The 21,012-nt window shown below is 37.6% G+C and overlaps 1 protein-coding gene across 1 annotated transcript in view; it reads left to right on the top strand.

Moving 5' to 3' along the window:
• The window catches only part of CYLC1 (cylicin 1), a 32,436-nt gene that overhangs the window by 10,526 nt on the left and 898 nt on the right, over positions 1-21,012 (top strand). Inside the window, exon 5 of the mRNA XM_056124137.1 lies at positions 11,919-12,034. Within this exon, the coding sequence (XP_055980112.1) occupies positions 11,919-12,034 (116 nt within the window). The remainder of the gene's footprint in view (positions 1-11,918; positions 12,035-21,012) is intronic.

Here is a 21,012-nt window from a genome sequence, read left to right as displayed (position 1 = left end):
AGACTTCATATTTTTAAATGTGGTTATCCCACTTTTCTCAAAACTAATTTTTAATTTTTATTAGTGAAACACAATGAGGTAAAGTTGTAGATTTACAATTTTTTGTGCTTGGGTTTCGATTATACAATGATCAAATACCCATCGCTCCACCAGTGCCCATTTTCCACCACCATGGAAAATATCCCTCCCATCCCCATCCCCCCCATGCCACCCTGCCTCTGTGGCAGGGAATTCCCTTTTGTTCTCTCTCTCCTTTGGGTGTTGTGGTCTGCAAAAGAGGCATTGAGTGGCAAACATGTTCAGTCCATAGTCTACTTTCAACATGCATCTCCCCTCCTGGGAGGATCCTCCAAACACCCTTTATTTGGTGTTCCCTTCTCTATCTGAGCTGCCCTTTCCCTAGAATGCCCGGCTGGCCTCTAAGCTAAGGAGTAATCCTCTTTGTGTTGATCTCAGCTATTCTTGGGTATTAATCTCATATTTTGTTACTTTATATCCCCCAAATGTATGCAATATTTTTATGTCTAATCCTCCCTTTCTGACTCATTTCGCTTAGCATGATACATTCCATGTGGTACCACTTGTATGTAAAATTCATGACTTCATCTTTTCTAATAGCTACATAGTACTCCATTGTGTAGATGTACCAAAGTTTCTTTAACCAGTCATCTGTTCTTGGGCACTCAGGTTTCTTCTAGGTTCTGGCTATTGTAAAGAGTGCTGCAATGAAAAAACAAGTGCAGATGTCTCTTCGACTATACATTTCTGCCTTTCTGGGATATATACCCAGGAGTGGTATTGCTGGGTCAAATGGGAGCTCAATTTCTAATTTTTTGAGAATGGTCCATATGTTTTCCAAAAGGTCTGAACCAGTCGGCATTCCCAGAAACAGTGAAGGAGTGACCCTTCCTTGCCACATCCGTGACAGCATTGGTTGCTTTTGTTCTTTTGAATGTGGGCCAGTCTCTGAGATGTGAGATGGTATCTCATTGTATTTTCATCTGCATCTCCCTGATGATTAATGATGTAGAGCATTTTCTCATGTGCTTTTTGCCATTCGGATTTCTTCTTTGAGAAAGATGCTGTTGATTTCATTGCCCCATTTTTTGATGGGGTTGGATGTTTTCTTGTGGAGTTCAACCAGTACTTTGTATATCCTTGATATCAATCTCTTGTCAGATGTGTATTCGGCGAATATCCTTTCCCATTCTGTAGACTCTCTTTGTATTTTGGTCACTGTCTCTTTAGAGGTGCAGAAGCTTCTTAGTTTAAGATAGTCCAATTTATCTATCTCTGTTTTCACGTGCTCGGCCAGTGGTGTGGCATCTTTGAAAATACCGTTAGCTTCAATGTCATGGAGGGTTTTGCCAACTTTGTCTTCAAGGTACCTTATGATGTCTGGTCTGATGTTGAGTTCTTTAATCCATTTTGATCTTATTTTTGTACATGGTGTTAGGCAGAGTTCTGAGTCAATTTTTTTGCATGTAGCCATCCAGTGATGTCAGCACAATTTGTTAAAGAGGCTTTCATTACTCCACTTCACATTTCTTGCACCTTTATCAAAGATTAGATGACCATATGATTGAGGGGAGATGTCAGTGTGTTCAACCCTGTTTCATTGGTCTGCAGTTCTGCCTTTGTTCCAGTACCATGCAGTTTTAATTATTACTGTTATGTAGTAGAGTTTGGAGTTAGGGAGGTATATTCCTTCCATTTTCTTTTCCCAAGAATTGTTTTAGCTATTCGTGAAGGCTTATTGTTGCATATAAATTTCACGAGTGTTTGCTACATTTCTTTGAAGAATGTGATGGGTATCCTTATAGGGATTTCATTGAATTTATACAATGCTTTTGATAGTATTGCCATTTTGACAATGTTAAGTCTCTCAACCCATGAGCAGGGGATATCTTTCCATTTCCTCATGTCCTCTTTTATTTCCTGAAATAGCGTTTTGTAGTTTTGTTTGTACAGGTCCTTTACTTCCTTAGTTAAGCTGATTCCTAGGTATTTTATTTTCTGGGGCACAATTGTGAACGGGATTGTTTTTTTCATGTTGCTTTCTTCTCTCTCACTGTTTGCGTATAGGAAAGCCATGGACTTTTGGGTATTAATTTTATAGCCTGCAACTTTACTATACAAGTCTATTGTTTCTAAGAGTTTTTTGGTGGAGGTTATTGGGTTCTCTAAGTATAGTATCATATCATCTGCGAATAGTGAGAGCTTGATTTCTTCCTTTCCTACCTGAATACACTTAATATCTTTTTCTTGCCTAATCGCTATTGCAAGTACTTCCAGTACTATATTGAACAGCAGTGGGGAGAGTGGGCATCTTTGTCTCGTCCCTGATCTTAGAGGGAATGCTCTCAGTTTTTCCCCATTGAATATGATGATTGCTGTAGGCTTGTTTTAGATGGTTTTAACTATGTTGAGGAAAGTCCCCTCTATACCCATTTTGGCTAGGGTTTTCATCATAAAGAGGTGCTGGATCTTGTCAAATTCTTTCTCTGCATCTATTGATATGATCATATGCTTTTTATCTTTTCTTTTGTTGATATGATGCATTATGTTGATTGATTTCCAAATGTTAAACCATCCTTGCATCCTTGGAATGAATCCAACTTGAACATGGTGTATGATCTTTTTGATGAGTTGTTGGATTCTATTTGCTAGTAGTTTATTGAGGATTTTTGCATCTGTGTTCATGAGAGATATTGGCCTGTAATTCTCTTTCTTTGTGGTTTCTCAGTGTGCTTTTGGTATCAGTGTGATATGTGCTTTGTAGAAACTGCTCAGAAGTGTTTTTGATATTTCAATTTTGTGGGAAAAGTTAAAAGAGGATTGGGAGTAAGTTCTCTTTAAAGATTTGGAAGAATTCACTAGTGAATCTATCCAGGCCAGGACTTTTGTGCTTGGGGAGACTATTTATTACCATTTCAATTGCCTTGATGGTGACAGGTCTGTTCAGGTATTCCAGGTATTTTTGGTTCAGCTTTGGGGGCCTGTAGGACTCTAGGAATTTATCCATTTCCTCGAGGTTTTGAAGTTCCCTGGCATAAAGCTTCTCAAATTACTGCCTGAGGATCCTGTCAATTTCTGTAGTTTCTGTTGTTAATGACCCCCTTTTCATTTCTGATTCGGTTTATTCAGGTTTTCTCTCTCCCTTTCTTTGTGAGTTTTGCTAGAGGCTTATTGATCTTGTTAATTTTCTCGAAGAACCAGCTCATGGTTTCATTGATCTTTCGGATTGTTTTTTGGGTTTCCATCTCGTTGATCTTTGCTCTGAGTTTTATTATTTCCTTCCTCCTGTTCGGGTTGTGCTCCTTTTGTTGGTCCTTCTCCAAGCTCTTAAGCTTGAGGTTAGGTTATTTATGGGTGCTCCCTCCCCCTTTCTGAGGAATGCTTGTAGAGCTATAAACTTTCCTCTTAACACAGCTTTTTCTATGTCCCATAAGTTTTGGTAACTCGTGTTCTCATTTTCATTCATTTCTAGGAATCTTTTGATTTCCTCTTTGATTTCCTTTCTAAGCCACTCGTTGTTCAATAGCACACTGTTTAATTTCCAGGTGTTTGATTTAGTTTTCTGTTTTTGTGTGTGATTTACTTCTAATTTCAGCGCACTATGGTCTGAGAAGATTGTTGATACAATCTCTATCTTCTTAATTTTTTGGAGTTATGTTTTGTGGCTCAGCATGTGGTCTATCTTGGAGAATGTTCCATGCACGCTTTAGAAGAATGTGTATTCAGCTTTTTGAGGATGAAGTGTCCTGTATATATCTACTAAGTCCCTTTCTTCCATTGTTTCCCTCAGATGAAGTATGTTCTTGCTAAGCTTGAGTCTGGTTGATCTATCAAGAGGTGACAAGGCGGTGTTGAAGTCTCCCACTAGTATTGTGTTGCTATTGATGTCTTTTTCTAAATCTATTAGTACTTGTTTTAAGTACTTTGCTAGTCTCTCATTAGGTGCATATACATTTATTTTTGTAAGTTCTTCCTGTTGTACAGATCCTTTGATCAATAAGAAATGGCCTTCACTGTCTCTTGTGACCTTCTTCCCTCTGAAATCGATGTGGTCTGATATTAATGTGGCTACCCCAGCTTTTTTATGGGAGCTGTTTGCCTGTAGGATTGCTTTCCAGCCTTTGACTCTCAGTCTGTGTTTGGTTTGACTATTGAGATGTGTTTCTTGGAGGCAGCAGAATGTTGGGTTCAATTTTCTAATCCATCCTGCGACTCTGTGATTTTTAATTGGTGCGTTTAGCCCATTGACACTGAGAGAGATTATTTTTATGGGATTTTTCCCATTGTTCTGTTGGAATTTGGTGTATTTGAGGGGCCTATCTTGCCTTAAAGTAGCCCATTTAGTAGTTCTTGTAACCATGGTTTTGAGTCTATGAAGTTCCCGAGCTGTTGTTTGTCTGTGAAACTGTGTGTTGTTCCTTCTGTTATGAATGAGAGTCTCGCTGGGTAAAGTATTTTTGGAGAGGCATTTATTTCATTGAGTTTTTTCACTATGTTCCACCACTGTTTCCGGGCCATGAGTGCTTCATCAGAAAAATCAGCTGTGAATTTTAAGGATACTCCTTTTAAGAGATTTCTTTCTTCGATCTTGCTGCTTTCAGAATTTTGTCCCTGTCTAAGGTTTTGGTCATTTTGATCAGGATGTGTCTTGGGGTATTTTTATTCGGATTTCTTCTAGCTGGTACCCTTCTGGCCTCCTGAAGGTGGTTGCATATTTTCTTCAGCTCTGGAAACGTTGTAAAAATGATGTCTTTGAAAGTTTCTTCTTCATCTTCTTCCTGTCCCTCAGGGACTCCAATAATTCTTATGTTACCCCTCTTGGCTTCATCACGATGTTCTCTTGCCATCTGTTCCCGAATTGTGAGTCTCTTTTCCATTTTCTTCTCTTTTCTTGAGAGTCTCTGAACTTCATCTTTGAGCTCACTGATTCTGTTCCCAGCAGCTGTTACTCTGTTGCTGAGGCCTTCCACTGAGTTTTTCAATTCACCTACCAGGTGTTTTAGGTCTGACCTTTCTGTTTGCATTTTCCTCATTTCTGCCTTCAAATCCTCTTGTCCTTTATTGGCATTGTTTTCCATTGTTTCTTTTAGTTCCCTAAGCATCCTAAGTATCTCACCTCTGAATTCCTTGTCAGAGAGGTTGTCTAACACTACAGTACTGTTGGTGTCTTCTGGGCTAGCCTCTTCAATAAGAAAGTTTGGTGGGCTTTTGCGTTGCTTTACCATTGTGACCAGTATGGTTTAGTCCTTCACGTTCACTGTTACTATTCTGCTTGATATGCAGTGTGAGTTCAGATAGGCTTATGAGTTAATGGCTACTGTGTTTCTAGTAGCTGAGCTAACCTAGAGAAGGTTCCATCTAAGAGGGTAGCTTATGGTTCCTATGGCATATGTTGTGGGAGAATATTTCCGGAAAGGGTCCTTGCGCTGGGCGCCGGACTGTACCTGGTTGAATGAGGAGAGAGTACCCGGAGACGTTCAGCTTTGTTGCCGAGAGATGGGCTTCAGTTCCCGTCCAGCGCAGATAAAGGGAGAAAACCGGCTGTTCTAGGGGATCGAGCTAGCTGTGAATGCCCAGAGAGAGTCCCAAGCCCTGGGGGCAGGCTGTCCCTGTTTGAATGAGGAGAGAGTACCTGGAGACGTTCAGCTTTGTTGCCGAGAGATGGGCCTCAGTTCCCGCCCCATGCAGATCAAGTTCTCAAGACTATTTTTAAGAAGAATTATACTACTCTACTTAAAGTAGTTAGCACATTTTTATTTATTAATTTTATGTAAATATAAGAGTTTATCTCTTGAATAATAGTCTTTTACATTACTTTGAGTATTTTATTTCCATATCAGTGATGACTATAGCTTTATATTAAAATTTAAAATCAGAAAATACAATAATTGACATATTTTTTAAAAATTCCTGTATCTATTAAGAGTTTTATGATTCCATAAAAATTTTAATAGAGATTTTTCTGAATCCTTGATTTTATAATAATCCTTTGATTTATAATAATACTTTTATTTTAAAAAGTTTGCAGTAAGTCTGTATAATTTTTGTGTAGGATGGTCATTTTATTTTATTTTATGTTAAAAAATTGTATCGAATTACTGTGAGATAGATCCTAACAGAGCTGTTAAATAGGTTTCATTCATACATTGTTCCAATGCCCGTCCAACCACCAGTGTACATTTCCCAGTCCCAGTGTCCCCAGCATTCCTCCCATCACCCCCAACTCCCAACCCCTGCCTCTATAGGCAGGTGCTTTTCTTCTCTGTCTCTGTCTCTATCTCTCTCTCTCTCTCTCTTGCTCCCGCTCTCTTTCTCTCTTCCTTTTCTTCCTTTTAGGCATTATGGTTTGCAATATAGATACTGAAAGGTTATAGAATGATCATATTAACAATGATTTTTCTTCCAATACTTGAACAATGATTTTTTATCCAATATTTTCCCATATTCTGGTATCCTTTGCAGTTTCTTTTTAAAGAGATGTATAATTTTTGGTATGTCTTTCACATAATATGCTCAGTTAATACCTAAGTACTTAATATTTGCAGACACTCTTTTTAGTGAAGCTGTCTCCTTAAAGAAGAAGGTAGCTTGAAAAAATAGCATGAAAAAATACCACAAACATTTGTGCATTTATTTTGAAGTCTGCTACCACATTGTAGTGATTTATTTTCCTGAGTGTTTTGGAGGATTCATTATGATTATTCATGTATACTATTAAATATTGTTATTTTAGTATATTTTATAGTTTGAATACTTATATTAATTTTTGGACTTCATAAACTATTTTTAATAGCAGTAGAGAAAGTGGACATCTTTATGTTATGCTTCATCTCAGCAGGAAGAAGTCTACATTTTTTGTCATGAGTATGATTATGCTTACTGTATTTGTCATTAATATCTTGATATAAGTTTCTTTTATCACTATTGTGTTGAGGGACTTTTATTATGAATAGATGCTGAATCTTGTAGAATTATTTCTTCATCAACTGATATGATCATATTATACCTTTCTTTTCTTTAGCTAATATTGTAAAGCTAATGGCAAAGAAGAATTTTGATAGAGTTTCTATTGGATGGAGTTTGCTAGAAAGTTTTTGAAGACCCTTTCTTTGTTATTCCTCAGATAAATAAATCTGAAATTGTCTTCTTAATAACATCTCTGATTTTGATGTTTCGGTAATATGTGTGCTAGGTCCCTTTTGAGATTTTGGAAGAGCTCACTAATTGGGTCATGGCTTTTGTTCTTGAAGAAATTTTTAAAGTTTTATAGAGATTATATTGTTTTCAATACTATTAATGATTTTTTAGACCCTATAACCATCACCAGCGTAACTCATTTCCCTCCTCCAAGGAACCTAACACTCCTCCTAATCTCCTACTCAACTCAATTGTACGGATATTTGAACTTTTGTTACTACTTTGTTTTGTATCTTTAAATGCAACACATGAGAACATTCTGTATCTATTCATTCACTGATTACTTACTTCCTCAATATCACAATTCACAAATCACAAATCATCCTGTTATTCGTCGATTGCCTCGAGCAGGCCCCAGTAACGTCTTCTTCATCCTTCTCACTTATCACTTAACTTCCCGTTAGTTGTCGATTTGCTCGAGCGGGCGCCAGTAACGTCTCCATTTGTCCCTGTGCGTGCTAGTATAGACCAATGGCATCTGTTCGCTCCGGGAACATGAAGACCCTCAAACTGATCGTTCATAATCTTGACGAAGAAGTCTGACCATCTGGTAGGTGGGCGGCTACGCAGTCTTTTGACATCCCATGGAATCCAGTCGGTAACAGCTCTAGTCCAGCGGTAGTCTTTAAATCTCATTACGTGACCAGCCCATCTGATTTTTGACACCTTGGCAAATGAGACAGCTTCCCTGATTCTTGAGCCTTGTCGAAGATCAGAACTCCGGATTCTTTCTCTCATTTGAGTGAAAAGTGATATTCCAAGCATAGCTCTTTCTATTCCTCTTTGGGAGACCTGAATAGCATTCTCATCTTGTTTGCGTAGGGCCCAGGTCTCTGAGGCATATGTTAATGCAGGAAGAATAGTGGAATCAAAGAGATGTGCCCGGAGCCGGAGGTTCTTCGTCCTCTTAGCTATTTCTTCGATGTTCTTGAAGGCGTTCCAAGCCACTCTCTTCTTCCTGCGCAGCTCGGGTGCCAGGTCATTTGTCATGTTGACTTCTCGACCTAGGTACACAAAGCTGTTGCATTCAGAGATGGTCGTTCCGTTGAGAGCGAATGGGGCATCAGGAACGGGGCTCTTTCTCATAAACATTGTCTTCATAAGATTCAGCTGTAGTCCTACCTTTCCACACTCACGGTCAAAGTCGGTCAGCATTTGTGACGCTTGGCTGATGTTTGGTGTTATTAAAACAATGTCATCTGTAAAGCGGAGGTGGTGTAGTTGCCGAACATCTATCTTCACTCCCATTTCTTCCCATTCCAGTCATTGCATGATGTTCTCGAGGGTGGCACTGAAGAGTTTCGGTGAAATGATATCACCCTGCCAAGCCCCTCTCTTGACATCAACGATTACTACTTTGTAGAATGGTGAGATCCTGGTAGTGAATCCGCAATACAGCTCACGGAGGATCCTGCTGTATTGGGCTTGAATGCCCTGATTGGCTAGGGCTTCAATGACCGCTTCCGTCTCAACAGAATCAAAGGCCTTCTTTAAATCAATGAACGTTAAACAGAGCGGCATCTTGAACTCCCGAGAAACCTCAATGAGCTTGGTTATCGTGTGGATATGATCAATGGTGCTGAATCCTTTGCGGAACCCGGCTTGCTCGCATGGTTGTCCTTCATCTAGTGTTCTGCCAATCCTATTTAGGATGACTCGAGTGAACAACTTGTAGATGACAGACAATAGGCAGATCGGGCGATAGTTGCCAATGTCATGGATGTCTCCCTTCTTGAACAGTAGTACGGTCCTGCTGGTTTTCCATTGGGACGGAACCTTGCATTCAGACAGGTAGCGAGTGAAGAGCCGAGCCAGTGTATTGATGAGTACTGACGGCAGGTTCTTCAGGTGTTCGGGTCTGACCTTGTCTGGGCCGGGTGCTGTTTGTTTCTTTACCGATGAAATGGCGTGTCGGATTTCGGAAGGGAGAACGTTGGGAACGACATATCCATCCTGTGGAATTTGGTATGTCAGCAAGTGGACATGATATTGAAGAGATTTGAGTAGAAGTCATGGATAATCTTCTCCATTGCCATTCTGGAGGATGTGATGGATCCATCAGGATGTCGGAGGGCAGTCATCTTGGTCTTGTAGTTGGCGAAGGACAGGTGGGCGTTACAAATACTTTTCCCGGCTTCTGCCGCATCTACCAGTACTTCTGCTCTTCTCTCTTTGAGGTCTTCCTTGATCGCATCTCTGCACTGCTTTGCGAGCTCGGACATTTGCTTGCGGTTGCCTGAGGCATGCGCCAAAGCACGTTGGCGAATAAGCTCAAGAGTTTTCAAAGACAGGCGTTTTTTTGTGGCTATCTCTTTCTTGGCGTTCCTTGCACATTCATGGAGGTGCTGAACCTGTCGATCGTATTCCTCATCAATGTTGTCAACAATGACATCTTCCCATGTTGCTGCAATAATGCCAAAGAGCTCCCAGTTGGTGGTCGTTCTGGGAGTTCTCTTTTTGAACTTTGCAGCCCTTTCTCCCCGCTCTGTGAAGTAAAATTTTGCACAAAGGAGACGGTGGTCCGATCCCGTTCGAAATTTTGGGACAACAGCGACATCGGTCAGGCAAAACCGTCGAGACCTTCATCCTAGCCCTGAGATTATATTCAAGGCTCTTTAGGAGAATGAGACCCATCATTGTTACTGGTATTTGACATATTCGGTACGCCACGGGGAGTTTGCCAGACTCTGCCATGTGGGCAGGCTACATTCGGTAACCTGCCAGTTTGTCCAAAATAGGAATGAGATAATAAGATGCCATAATAAGATGTAATCCTCAATATGATATGCTTTAATTCCATCTTTGTTGCTGATAATTGCATTTTTTTCTTTTTTAGAGCTATATAGCATCCCATCGTGTATATGAACCACACTTCTTGATCCATTCATCTATATTTGAGGATTTGAGATGTTACCATAATTTGTCTGTTGTGCTAAGTAAAACAATGGACACAGATGTGCATATATCTTTCAGATTACAGTTTTTGTGTTCTGAGTATAGTTGCAAATATGTGGTATTGCTGGTTCATATGGAATTTCTGTTCCTATATTTTATGTGAAATGTTCATAATGCTATTCATAAAGGCCGAGCCAGATGTCACTCCCATCAACATTGGGTGAACGTTCCTTTATCACCACAGTCCTATCCACACTTGCCTTTTAATATATTTTTTGGTAAGTTCTCATTTTCACAGGAATGAAATATTATCTCAATTTTGTTTTGATTTGTATTTCCCTAATTCTGGTGATGATGAGCATTTATATATGCCTATTGGCCATCCATATGTCTTCTTTGGTGGAGGATATTTTTAAATTACTGCTTCAGTTTCCTTGTGATTGGTCTGTTTAGGCTTTCTATTTTCTCTTGATTTAATCTAGAGGCTATACTCTAATATTCATATTTTAGATTCTCTAGCTTCATGGCATAAACTTGTTAATTATAACCTCTTATGATCTTTTGTGTTTCTGAAGTATATGTTGTAAACTTTTATCTCTGAATTTATTTATTTATTTTTTCTTCGAATCCAGATAAGGTTATGCTGATCATTTTTATTAAAAAATTCTAACTCCTGGTTTCATTTATTTTTATATTGTTTTCTTCATTTATATGTTTGTAATTTCTGCTCTTATCTTTGTTTTGATTTTTTCCTCATTTTATTATTTCCTTAATTATACTTACTTTGAAATTCATTCGTTTCTATTTTCATGTATCTAAAACTGTGAAGTTAGGCAATATTTATAGATTTTCCTTCTTTCTAGATGTAAGCTTCTATTTCTGTGATCCTTCCCTTAGTTCCACTTTCCTGTGCCTCATAAACTTTTATAGTTTGTATTTTTCATTCCCATTCATTTTCAGGTGATTGTTTATTTCTTCTTTAATTCAATTGCAATTTTATGGCATGCTTTCAGTCTCCAAATATTGTAATTTTTTCCAAATTTCTTTTTATCCTCTTTTTTATCCCAAATTTTATTTTATTGAAGTGTTGTGAGTTACAAAATTATTCATAGTATGGTTTTTGACATACATTGTTCCAACACTGTACCTGCCACCAGTATCAAATTGCCTCCAACAGTGTTTTCAGATTACCTCTCTTATTCCCTCAGGCACATTTTAAGTTTTGTTATTAAAGTTTGGGTTTCTTGATTTCAATATTGTTGAATCTGTGGTTTGGATAATTAGTTCTATCATTCCTTAACATCACCCAAAAATGAGTGCCCTTGAGCCCTGCCCATGCTGCTTCTCATTTATCTCTTGTACTTTTCTCTTTTACTGTATTTCTTTTCTTCTGTTCCTATATTCCAGGGCCAAGGTGATCTAGGCATCCATTTTAAACAATTTAAATTCCTCATCCAGTTACTATAAAGACAATACATAAGCGTGTATCATTCTTCTGACTTAGTTTATTTAAGAAGATATTTCCCAGTTCCATCTATGTTGCAGCAAATTACACGAGTTCATTATTCCTTACATCTTAGTAGTATTCCATTGTGTATATATACCACATACCCATGATACACTTATCTGTTGTTAGGCATCTAGGTTAATTCCAAACATTAGAAATTGTAATGACTTGTTCTATAAATAATGGTGTGTATGTGTCCTTTTAACTGAATTTTTGTCTGTCCTGGTAGCAAATACACAAAAGTGAAATTTCTGGGTGAATTTTAAGATTTCTGAGAAAACCTTCATATTTTATTCCATAGATGTTGAACCAATCAACTTCCCTACTGGTAGTGGATAGTCATTCATTTTTCACCACATCCCCGACAACACAGATTGTTGCCAGTATTTTATGTGCCATTTTCACTGACATGAGATGGTATCTCATTGCTCTCTTGATTTGTGTTTCCCTAATAAGTGATGGTGAGCATTTTTCATGTGCCTATTGGTCATTTATTGGTCTTCTTCAGGAAAGTCCTTGTTGATGTCATCCTTTTATTTTGACGGGGTTTTGGTGTCATTTTCTGCTGATCTCTGTGAGTACTTCTATATCCTGAAAATCAGCTCTTTATTTGATGTAATGACCACAAATATTTTCTCTCATACGGTAATATATATTTTAGCTTTAGCCCATGATTCATTTTCCATGATGAAACTCTTTAACTTGATGTAGTTCCATTGGTTTATTTTTTATTCTGTCACCTTTGACATTGGCATTGTTTTATAGAATACAACTTTGAGTTCTAGAAATCTGAGTGTTCTGCCTATATTTCACTCAATGTATTTTAGATCTGATCTGAGATAAATGTCTTTGATCCACCTTGAATTGACTTATGTATATGGTGTGAGATATGGATGCAGTTTCAATTCTGTTACGTGTGTTTATCACCAATTTTATTTATCTTCATTTCAATACCATGCTGTTTTGATCAGTAAGCCTTTATAGTATAGTTTCAAGTTAGGTAATGAGATACTCCATAGTTTTTTTTATTTTAGGTATTATTTTGGATATTTGGTGTTCTTTAATAATTCAATAAAATTTTTATTGTGAATTGTTCTACACCCTTGAAAAACATGTTCTGAATTTGGATACTGATATCATTGATCTGGTTTAGGCAGAATGATCATTTTGACAGTATCAATTCTTACAATCCAAGAGTGTGGAATATTTTTCCATTTTCTAAGGTCTCCTATTTCTTAATTGTTTTCAAGTTTGTCATGGTATATATCTTCCACCTCTTTTGTTAAGTTGATTCCTAGGTATTTGATGTTCTTTGACAATATTTATTTCTCCTATGGTTCATTATTTGTATAATAAGAATGAAACCGATTGTTGTGTACTGATTTTGTAGCCAGAAAGTTTGCTATCTTGGTTTATTGCGTCTAGAATATTTTTGTGAGCATCAAGTGGATAAATTTTGTTTCCTTATCTATTCAGCCACTCTGTGTCTTTTGATGGGAAAGTTCAGCTCATTTATATTCAGAGAAATTGTTTATATAAAGGGCGTGTTGCCATTCTACCCTGTAAAGTTGTTGCTTATACAAATGGCTGTATGATAATATAAATAGTCTTTCAATATTTCCATTTAGGAAATTTAGACAGTTATAGAAAATGATGTCAGCACATTTTTGTCTGAGAATGTTTTTTTTTTATTAGTGAAACTCCATGAGGTACAGTTGTAGATTTACAAATTTTTGTGCTTGGGTTTTGATTAAACAATGATCAAGTACACATCCCTCCAAAAGAGCCCATTTTCCACCAGCATGGATCCCAGTATCCCTCCCACACCCATCCCCCCATCCCACCCAGCCTCTGTGGCAGGGCATTCCCTTTTGTTCTCTCTCTCCTTTTGGGTGTTGTGGTCTGCAAAAGAGGCATTCAGTGGCAATCATGTTCAGACCATAGTCTACTTTCAACATGTATCTCCCCTCCTGGGAGGATTCTCCAAACACCCTTTACTTGGTGTTCCCTTCTCTATCTGAGCTGCCCTTTCCCCTAGAGTGTCCGGCTGGCCTCTAAGCCATGGAGTAATCCTCCTGGTACTGATCTCGGCTATTCTTGGTTATTAATCTCCTATTTTGTTACTTTATGTCCCCCAGATGAATGAAATATTTTTATGTCTAATCCTCCCTTTCTGACTCATTTCGCTTAGCATGATACTTTCCATGTGGTACCACTTGTATGTAAAATTCATGACTTCATCTTTTCTAACAGCTACATAGTACTCCATTGTGTAGATGTACCAAAGTTTCTTTAGCCAGTCATCTGTTCCTGGACACTCAGGTTTTTTCCAGATTCTGGCTATTGTAAAGAGTGCTGCAATGAACAAACAAGGGTAGATGTCACTTTGACTATACATTTTTGCCTCTCTGGGATATATTCCCAGGAGTGGTATTGCTGGGTCAAATGGGAGCTCAATTTCTAATTTCTTTAGAATGGTCCATACTGTTTTCCAAAGGGGCTGAACAAGTCTGTATTCCCACCAATAGTGAAGGACTGTCCCTTTCTCGCCACATCCACGCCAGCATCGGTTGCTTTTGTTCTTTTGGATGTGGCCAGTCTCTGAGGTGTGAGATGGTATCTCATTGTGGTTTTGATCTGAATCTCCCTGATGATTAATGATGTAGAGCATTTTCTCATGTGCATTTTTGCCATTTGGATTTCTTTTTTGAGAAAGTTTCTGTTCATTTCATTGCCCATTACTTGATGGGGTTGGATGTTTTCTTCTTGTGGAGTTCAACCAGTACTTTGTATATCCTTGATATCATCCCGTTGTCAGATGTGTATTCGGAAAATATCCTTTCCCATTCTGTACATTGTCTTTATATTTTGTTCACTGTTTCTTTGGAGGTGCAGAAGCTTCTTAGTTTAAGATAGTCCCATTTATCTATCTCTGTTTTCACTTACTCGGCCAGTGGTGTGACATCTTTGAAGATACCATTAGCTTCAACGTCATGGAGGGTTTTGCCAACTTTGTCTTCAATGTACCTTATGGTTTCCGGTCTGATGTTAAGGTCTTTACTCCATTTTGACCTTACTTCTGTACATGGTGTTAGGCAGAGTACTGAGCCAATTTTTTGCATATAGCCGTCCAGTTTTGCAAGCACCATTTGTTAAAGAGACTTTTCTTACTCCACTTCACATTTCTTGCACGTTTATCAAAGATTAGATGATCATATGATTGAGGGGAGATTTCATTGTACTCAACCTGTTCTATTGGTCTGCAACTCTGCCTTTGTTCCAGTACCATGATGTTTTAATTATTACTGCTTTGCAGTAGAGTTTGAAGTTAGGGAGGTTGATTTCTCCCACTTTATTTTTCCCAAGAATTGCTTTAGCTATTCGTGGTGGCTTATTGTTCCATATGAATTTCAGGAATGCTTGCTCCAATTCTTTGAAGAATATCATGGGTGTCCTTATAGGGATTGCATTGAATTTGTACAGTGCTTTGGGACGTATTGCCATTTTGACAATATTAACTCTCCCGACCCATGAGCAGGGGATATCTTTCCATTTCCTCATGTCCTCTTTTATTTCCTGAAGTAGCATTTTGTAGTTTATTTTTGTACAGGTCCTTTACTTCCTTAGTTAAGCTGATTCCTAGGTACTTGATTTTCTGTGCCACAATTGTGAACGGGATTGTTTTTTTCATGTAGCTTTCTTCTCTCTCACTGTTTGCCTATAGGAAAGCCATGGACTTTTGGCTATTGATTTTATAGCCAGAAACTTTACAAGTCTATTGTTTCTAGGAGTTTCTTGGTGGAGGTTATAGGGTTCTCTAAGTATAATATCATATCATCTGCTAATAGTGAGAGCTTGATTTCTTCCTTTCCTACCTGAATGCCCTTAATATCTTTTTCTTGCCTAATTTCTATTGCAAGGACTTCCAGTACTATATTGAACAGCAGTGGAGAGAGTGGGAATCCTTGTCTCATCCCTGATCTTAAAGGGAAGCCTACCAGTTTTTCCCCATTGAAGATGATGCTTGCTGTAGGCTTGTGGTAGATGGCTTTAACTATGTTGAGGGAAGTCCCCTCTATACCCATTTTGGCTAGGGTTTTCATCATAAAGGGGTGCTGGATCATGTCAAATGTTTTCTCTGCATCTATTGATATGATCACACGCTTTTTATCTTTTCTTTTGTTGATATGATGCATTATGTTGATTGATTTCCGAATGTTAAACCATCCTTGCATCCCTGGGATGAATCCTACTTGGTCATGGTGTAGGATCTTTTTGATTAGACGTTGGATTCTATTTTCTAGTAGGTTGTTGAGGATCTTTGCATCTGTGTTCATCAGGGGTATCGGCCTGTAATTCTCTTTCTTTGTGGTATATCTGTCTGCTTTTGGTATAAGGGTAATATTTGCTTCCTAGAATCTGTTTGCAAGTGTTTTTGATATTTCAATTTTGTGGAAAAGCTTAAAAAGTATTGGGTGTAAGTCCTCTTTAAAGATTTGGAAATCCATCCAGGCCAGGACTTTTGTGCTTGGGGAGACTTTTTATTACCATTTCAATTTCCTTGATGGTGATAGGTCTGTTCAGGTATTCCAGGTCTTCTTGCTTCAGCCTTGGGAGTCTGTAGGAGTCTAGGAATTTATCCATTTCCTCGAGGTTTTGATGTTCCGTGGCATAAAGTTTCTCAAATTACTCCCTGAGGATCCTGTCAATTTCTGTAGTTTCTGTTGTAATGACCCCCTTTTCATTTCTGATTCGGTTTATTCAGGTTTTCTCTCTCCCTTCCTTTCTGAGTTTTGCTAGAGGCTTATCGATCTTGTTAATTTTCTCGAAGAACCAGCTCTTGGTTTCATTGATCTTTCGGATTGTTTTTTGGGTTTCCATCTCGTTAATCTCTGCTCTGAGTTTTATTATTTCCTTCCTCCTGTTCGGGTTGTGCTCCTTTTTTTTGGTCCTTCTCCAAGCTCTTAAGCTTGAGGTTAGGTTATTTATGTGTGCTCGCTCCCCCTTTCTGAGGAATGCTTGTAGAGCTATAAACTTTCCTCTTAACACAGCTTTTTCTGTGTCCCATAAGTTTTGGTAACTCGTGTCCTCATTTTCATTCATTTCTAGGAATCTTTTGATTTCCTCTTTGATTTCATTTCTAAGCCACTCATTGTTCCATAGTTGCCTGAGAAAGTTTTATCCTTCCCTCATGTCTAAATGAGAGTCTTGCAGGGTAGTGAACTCCAGGTTGAAAATTTTTTCAGTAATTGCTATATGCCATTCCTTTATTGTTGCTCCTGTTGCGTATTTTGCCTTTTTCCATCATATCTAGCAATACTAAGGAACTACTCCTGGAAGTTCTTGGGGGATAATATAGGATACCAAGGACCAAACCTCGGTCAGCTGCATGGAAGACAAATGCCCTATCCACAGTACTATTGTTCTTGCCCCTCCTGTACCATTTCTTATGAAAAATATGTTGTGACTCTTATGTTGTTTTCCTTATTTAACGTTTCTCCTCTCTAGTAGCTTTTAGAATTCTGTTTCTCTCTTTGGATTTTGATTACTGTATGTATTGGCGTTGTTCTGTTTGGATTTATTTTGACTGGCTTTCTCCTCACATCCTAAATCTGTGCATCAGCTTCCATCCAGAGAGAAAGAAGATCTTCCCCTATCGCATGTTCCTTTCCTTCTGGTATTCCTATAATTTGGAGATTGTTCCTCTTCCTTTTATCCATTAAGTAGCTTAAATTCTCTTCCATTCTAGTGATTTTCTTTTACCATTTCCCTATCAAAACTGGTTTGTCTTCCAGTTTTCCCATATAATTCTCTACCTGTGCAATTCTGCTACTAAGACTTGCCATTGTGTTCTGTAGCTCCTTCATTTTTCACCCACTGTATCAGTTATTTAAGTTGGTCAAATTTCTCATTTAATGATTGCTTCATTTCACTGGCCATTACTTGCTTAATTTTGCTTGCTAATGTAATGTGTGTTGATTTTAGGTCTTCTTTGACCAGGTTTGAGAGTTTTAATGCAATTGAGGAGTTGCTTGGGTTTTCATCTCTATCTAAAACACGGTTGGTTTCCTCAGTTTGCCCATTGTTCTTTGAATCTTATGTGGGTTAATTTTTGGAGTTGTAGATTCCCAGTTACTTAAGAATTGATATGTTCAGGTGTTTATACCAGAGAGCTTCTGATAATACCTCTGTTCAGATTATTTCCTTTGTCATGTAGTGCTATTAGCGTATGACAAGGAGGTTTTGAACTATTAACTTCATTTAGCTGACTGAGATATATGACTGATAGGCCAGTGAAGTATAGTTTTTGCATCCACTGGCTTCAAAAGGAAGGTATGTTCAGTAATAATCTTGTGTGGACGCAGAACATCCACACTGTTTTTTTTTCTTTTTTATTAGTGAAACACCATGAGGTACAGTTGTAGATTTACAAATTTTTGTGCTTGGATCTTGGTCATACCACGATCAAATACCCATCCCTCCACCAGTGCCCATTTTCCACCACCAGGATAATATCCCTCCCCCCCCATCCTCCCATCCCCCCATCCCCCCCCTGCCACTGTGGCAGGGCATTCCCCCCTGTTCTCTCTCTCCTCCTGGGCGCTGTGATCAGCCAAAGAGGCATTGAGTGGCGAACATGTTCAGTCCAGTCTACTTTCAACTTGCATCTCCCCTCCTGGGAGGATCCTCCAAACACCCTCCACTTGGTGTTCCCCTTTCTATCTGAATTGTCCTTTCCCCTAGAATACCCAGCTGGCCTCTAAGTTATGGAGTAATTCTCCTGGCATCCACACAGTTTTTAGTTTAGAGAATTATAGCTGATTTCAGATGATGCAACTCCAGAATCTAGGGGTTGGGGTTAGTTGAAGAGGAAGCACTCAGGTTCCTGGACCCAAGGTCTTCAGAATAGCAGGTCTGCTGACCTCTCCCTGTCACCCTGGCCATGGTGACAGGGAGACGATGGACAGAGTACCTGTTCCTGGAAACTGAGAACAGACAATTCTGGCTCCCTGTTCTAGGGGTTGAGGTTGGAGAGAGGATTCTCTCAAAACCCTGGGTCCAAGTCTTTCAATCGTGAGACTGGCAATATTAAGTGCTAATTATTAAGTATTAATTTCTTTCTAGGATTGATTTCTATATTTATAATCACGTGGTCTGAAATTATACCTCATACACTTTTATTTTTAACTTTGTGAATATTCAAGTCATCACTAAATACTTATGAATGTGTATTTGGCTCCAGGGGTATGAGGTGTCATAAATAAAACTCTTAAACCTATGATTCCAGATATTTATTTTGGACTCTTATTTCTATTTCTATATATTCTCTCTTTATCTGTCCAATGACAACAGTGGTGTTTTAAGGTCTCCCACTATTAATATGTTACCATTGATTTATCTATGAAAACTCGGCACGTTGCATCTTTTAAATGTATAACACTATTAGTTAAGAGTTTATGTAATAAAGTTCATTTAAAAACATTTATAATGAGTAGTTCAATTGTGTAACAGAAACAGTCTTCAAAAATAAAAATCACTAATCCCTCACTCAGAATTAATGTCAAAATATTTATAGTTTTAAATAATGCAAATTGTTTTTCTTTCTGATTTTATTTTTGTGTGACCTCCCAAACTACTCAGAGATCCTTAGGGTCACTTCTAGTGATAATTTTCCTTATTCTCTGTACCTGAAATTTCAGTATGCAAGCTTGAATCTGATGTCACTGTGGCCTAGTAGATGAGCCCCTGAGCCATGACAAGAGGTTTTGGGGACTATTAAGGCAAAAACTTTGATGCTGTTGGTGGGTATACAGTGCTAGAGTTTGAATTTGGGAAATTCCATACACAAGGAACAAAATCTCATTTTTAAAATTTAATTTTTGAGGTAGCACTATTTATAAACCTGTAAATTATGATATGCCACTGGGCTTGTATTCTTTCATTTTATCTTCATCAATATTAACCTGATTTTGGAATAATGCTCCATAAACGTGCCAGACATATTTAGGATATTTACCCCAGTCATCACTTTAAAAGAAAAGTTATTTTCTCATATTTCCATAGTTAAGTTTTTTGTTCTAGGGCAGTATGTACAGAAGAATCCTTGTCCAATAGCTGAATCTTCTTAGGTATATTAACATTTATTTTATAAATATCTATCCCCTTACTTTTATTCATATTATGTTGATGAGTTAAATTCTCCAGATTTATCAGTCCCAAATAATATGGCTTTGTCTTCATTATTATATTTTTGTGGCCTATTATTTCCATGAAAAATATATGAACTCTCCAACTTTCTTTAATTTCTGTGATCGTTTTCCTTCTGAGCTGGAACTACTATTTCTCTACATCCATTTCTAGCATTTCTTCCCACATCCAACTTCAAGTCATTTTCTATTGTTTACCAATTAGACAGCCTCTCTCCTCTCTCCTCTATGTACTCACACTGAAAGTAATCCTTTTTTATTTATATTAACATTTTTGTTAGTTATTTTCATATATGTATCTTTAGACTACTTTCTGAATCATACTTTTGTATGCTTTCCTTTATATTCAGCCAATTTCTAAGTTTCAGTGGACATTAAAAACATATTTGACGTCAGTATCATTCCTAAATCATAGGGTATTGTAATTTGGGTCAAATTAACAGCAAATAATCATAATAATAACACCAAATAACCTCTCATAGCAAATTGGTTTTAAGTAAAAATGAGAAGTAATATAATAAAAGTATTTCTAAGTGCTAAATCACCCTACAAATATAAGAATGTGATTAATATAATTATTTCCAGTATGCCTTTATCATATTCATCTCCATTTTTATGTGATAGGCTTTTCCTTCTGTACATTTTCCAAAGCTCATATTCATATAAAACCATAATAACACTTATAATATCTCCTAAAATGTCAATTTTAGAGATACTAATACAACGATAAAAATTGCAAAGTCCCATACTTGCTTGACATCAATCCTCACCCCACCAACTTCTTTTCTGTAGAATTTTCTACCTTCCACCATGTAAATTATTGTGTGTATCCTCTGGTAAAATGTAACTTCAGTGAAGATAAAGGTCTTTGTTTTATAAATATTCTTGCTATCACTTAATATTTAACAACATAATATATTTAATAATTAGCAAGATGTAAAAAGGCTACTAAAAATTTTAGGGCCGTGGGCATATTGGTGATGTTGGAGTGAAGTAATTTTGTACATTGATACCATAAATGCTAGCACTATTGTAGCTACTTAAGCAATAACAAATACAAAATTTAAGGAGCAGGTAGATATTTAATAGCATATATTTTAATATATCAATTTTTAAATTATTACATCAATTGATTCATTCAACAAAGGTACAGAAGCAATATTTGAGCTGAATCATCAAAGATGAGCA

Source organism: Sorex fumeus, unplaced genomic scaffold, assembly GCF_029834395.1.
Source record: "Sorex fumeus unplaced genomic scaffold, SorFum_2.1 ptg000050l, whole genome shotgun sequence".
NCBI lineage: Eukaryota > Metazoa > Chordata > Mammalia > Eulipotyphla > Soricidae > Sorex > Sorex fumeus.
This window is presented reverse-complemented; position numbering and strand designations above follow the sequence as displayed.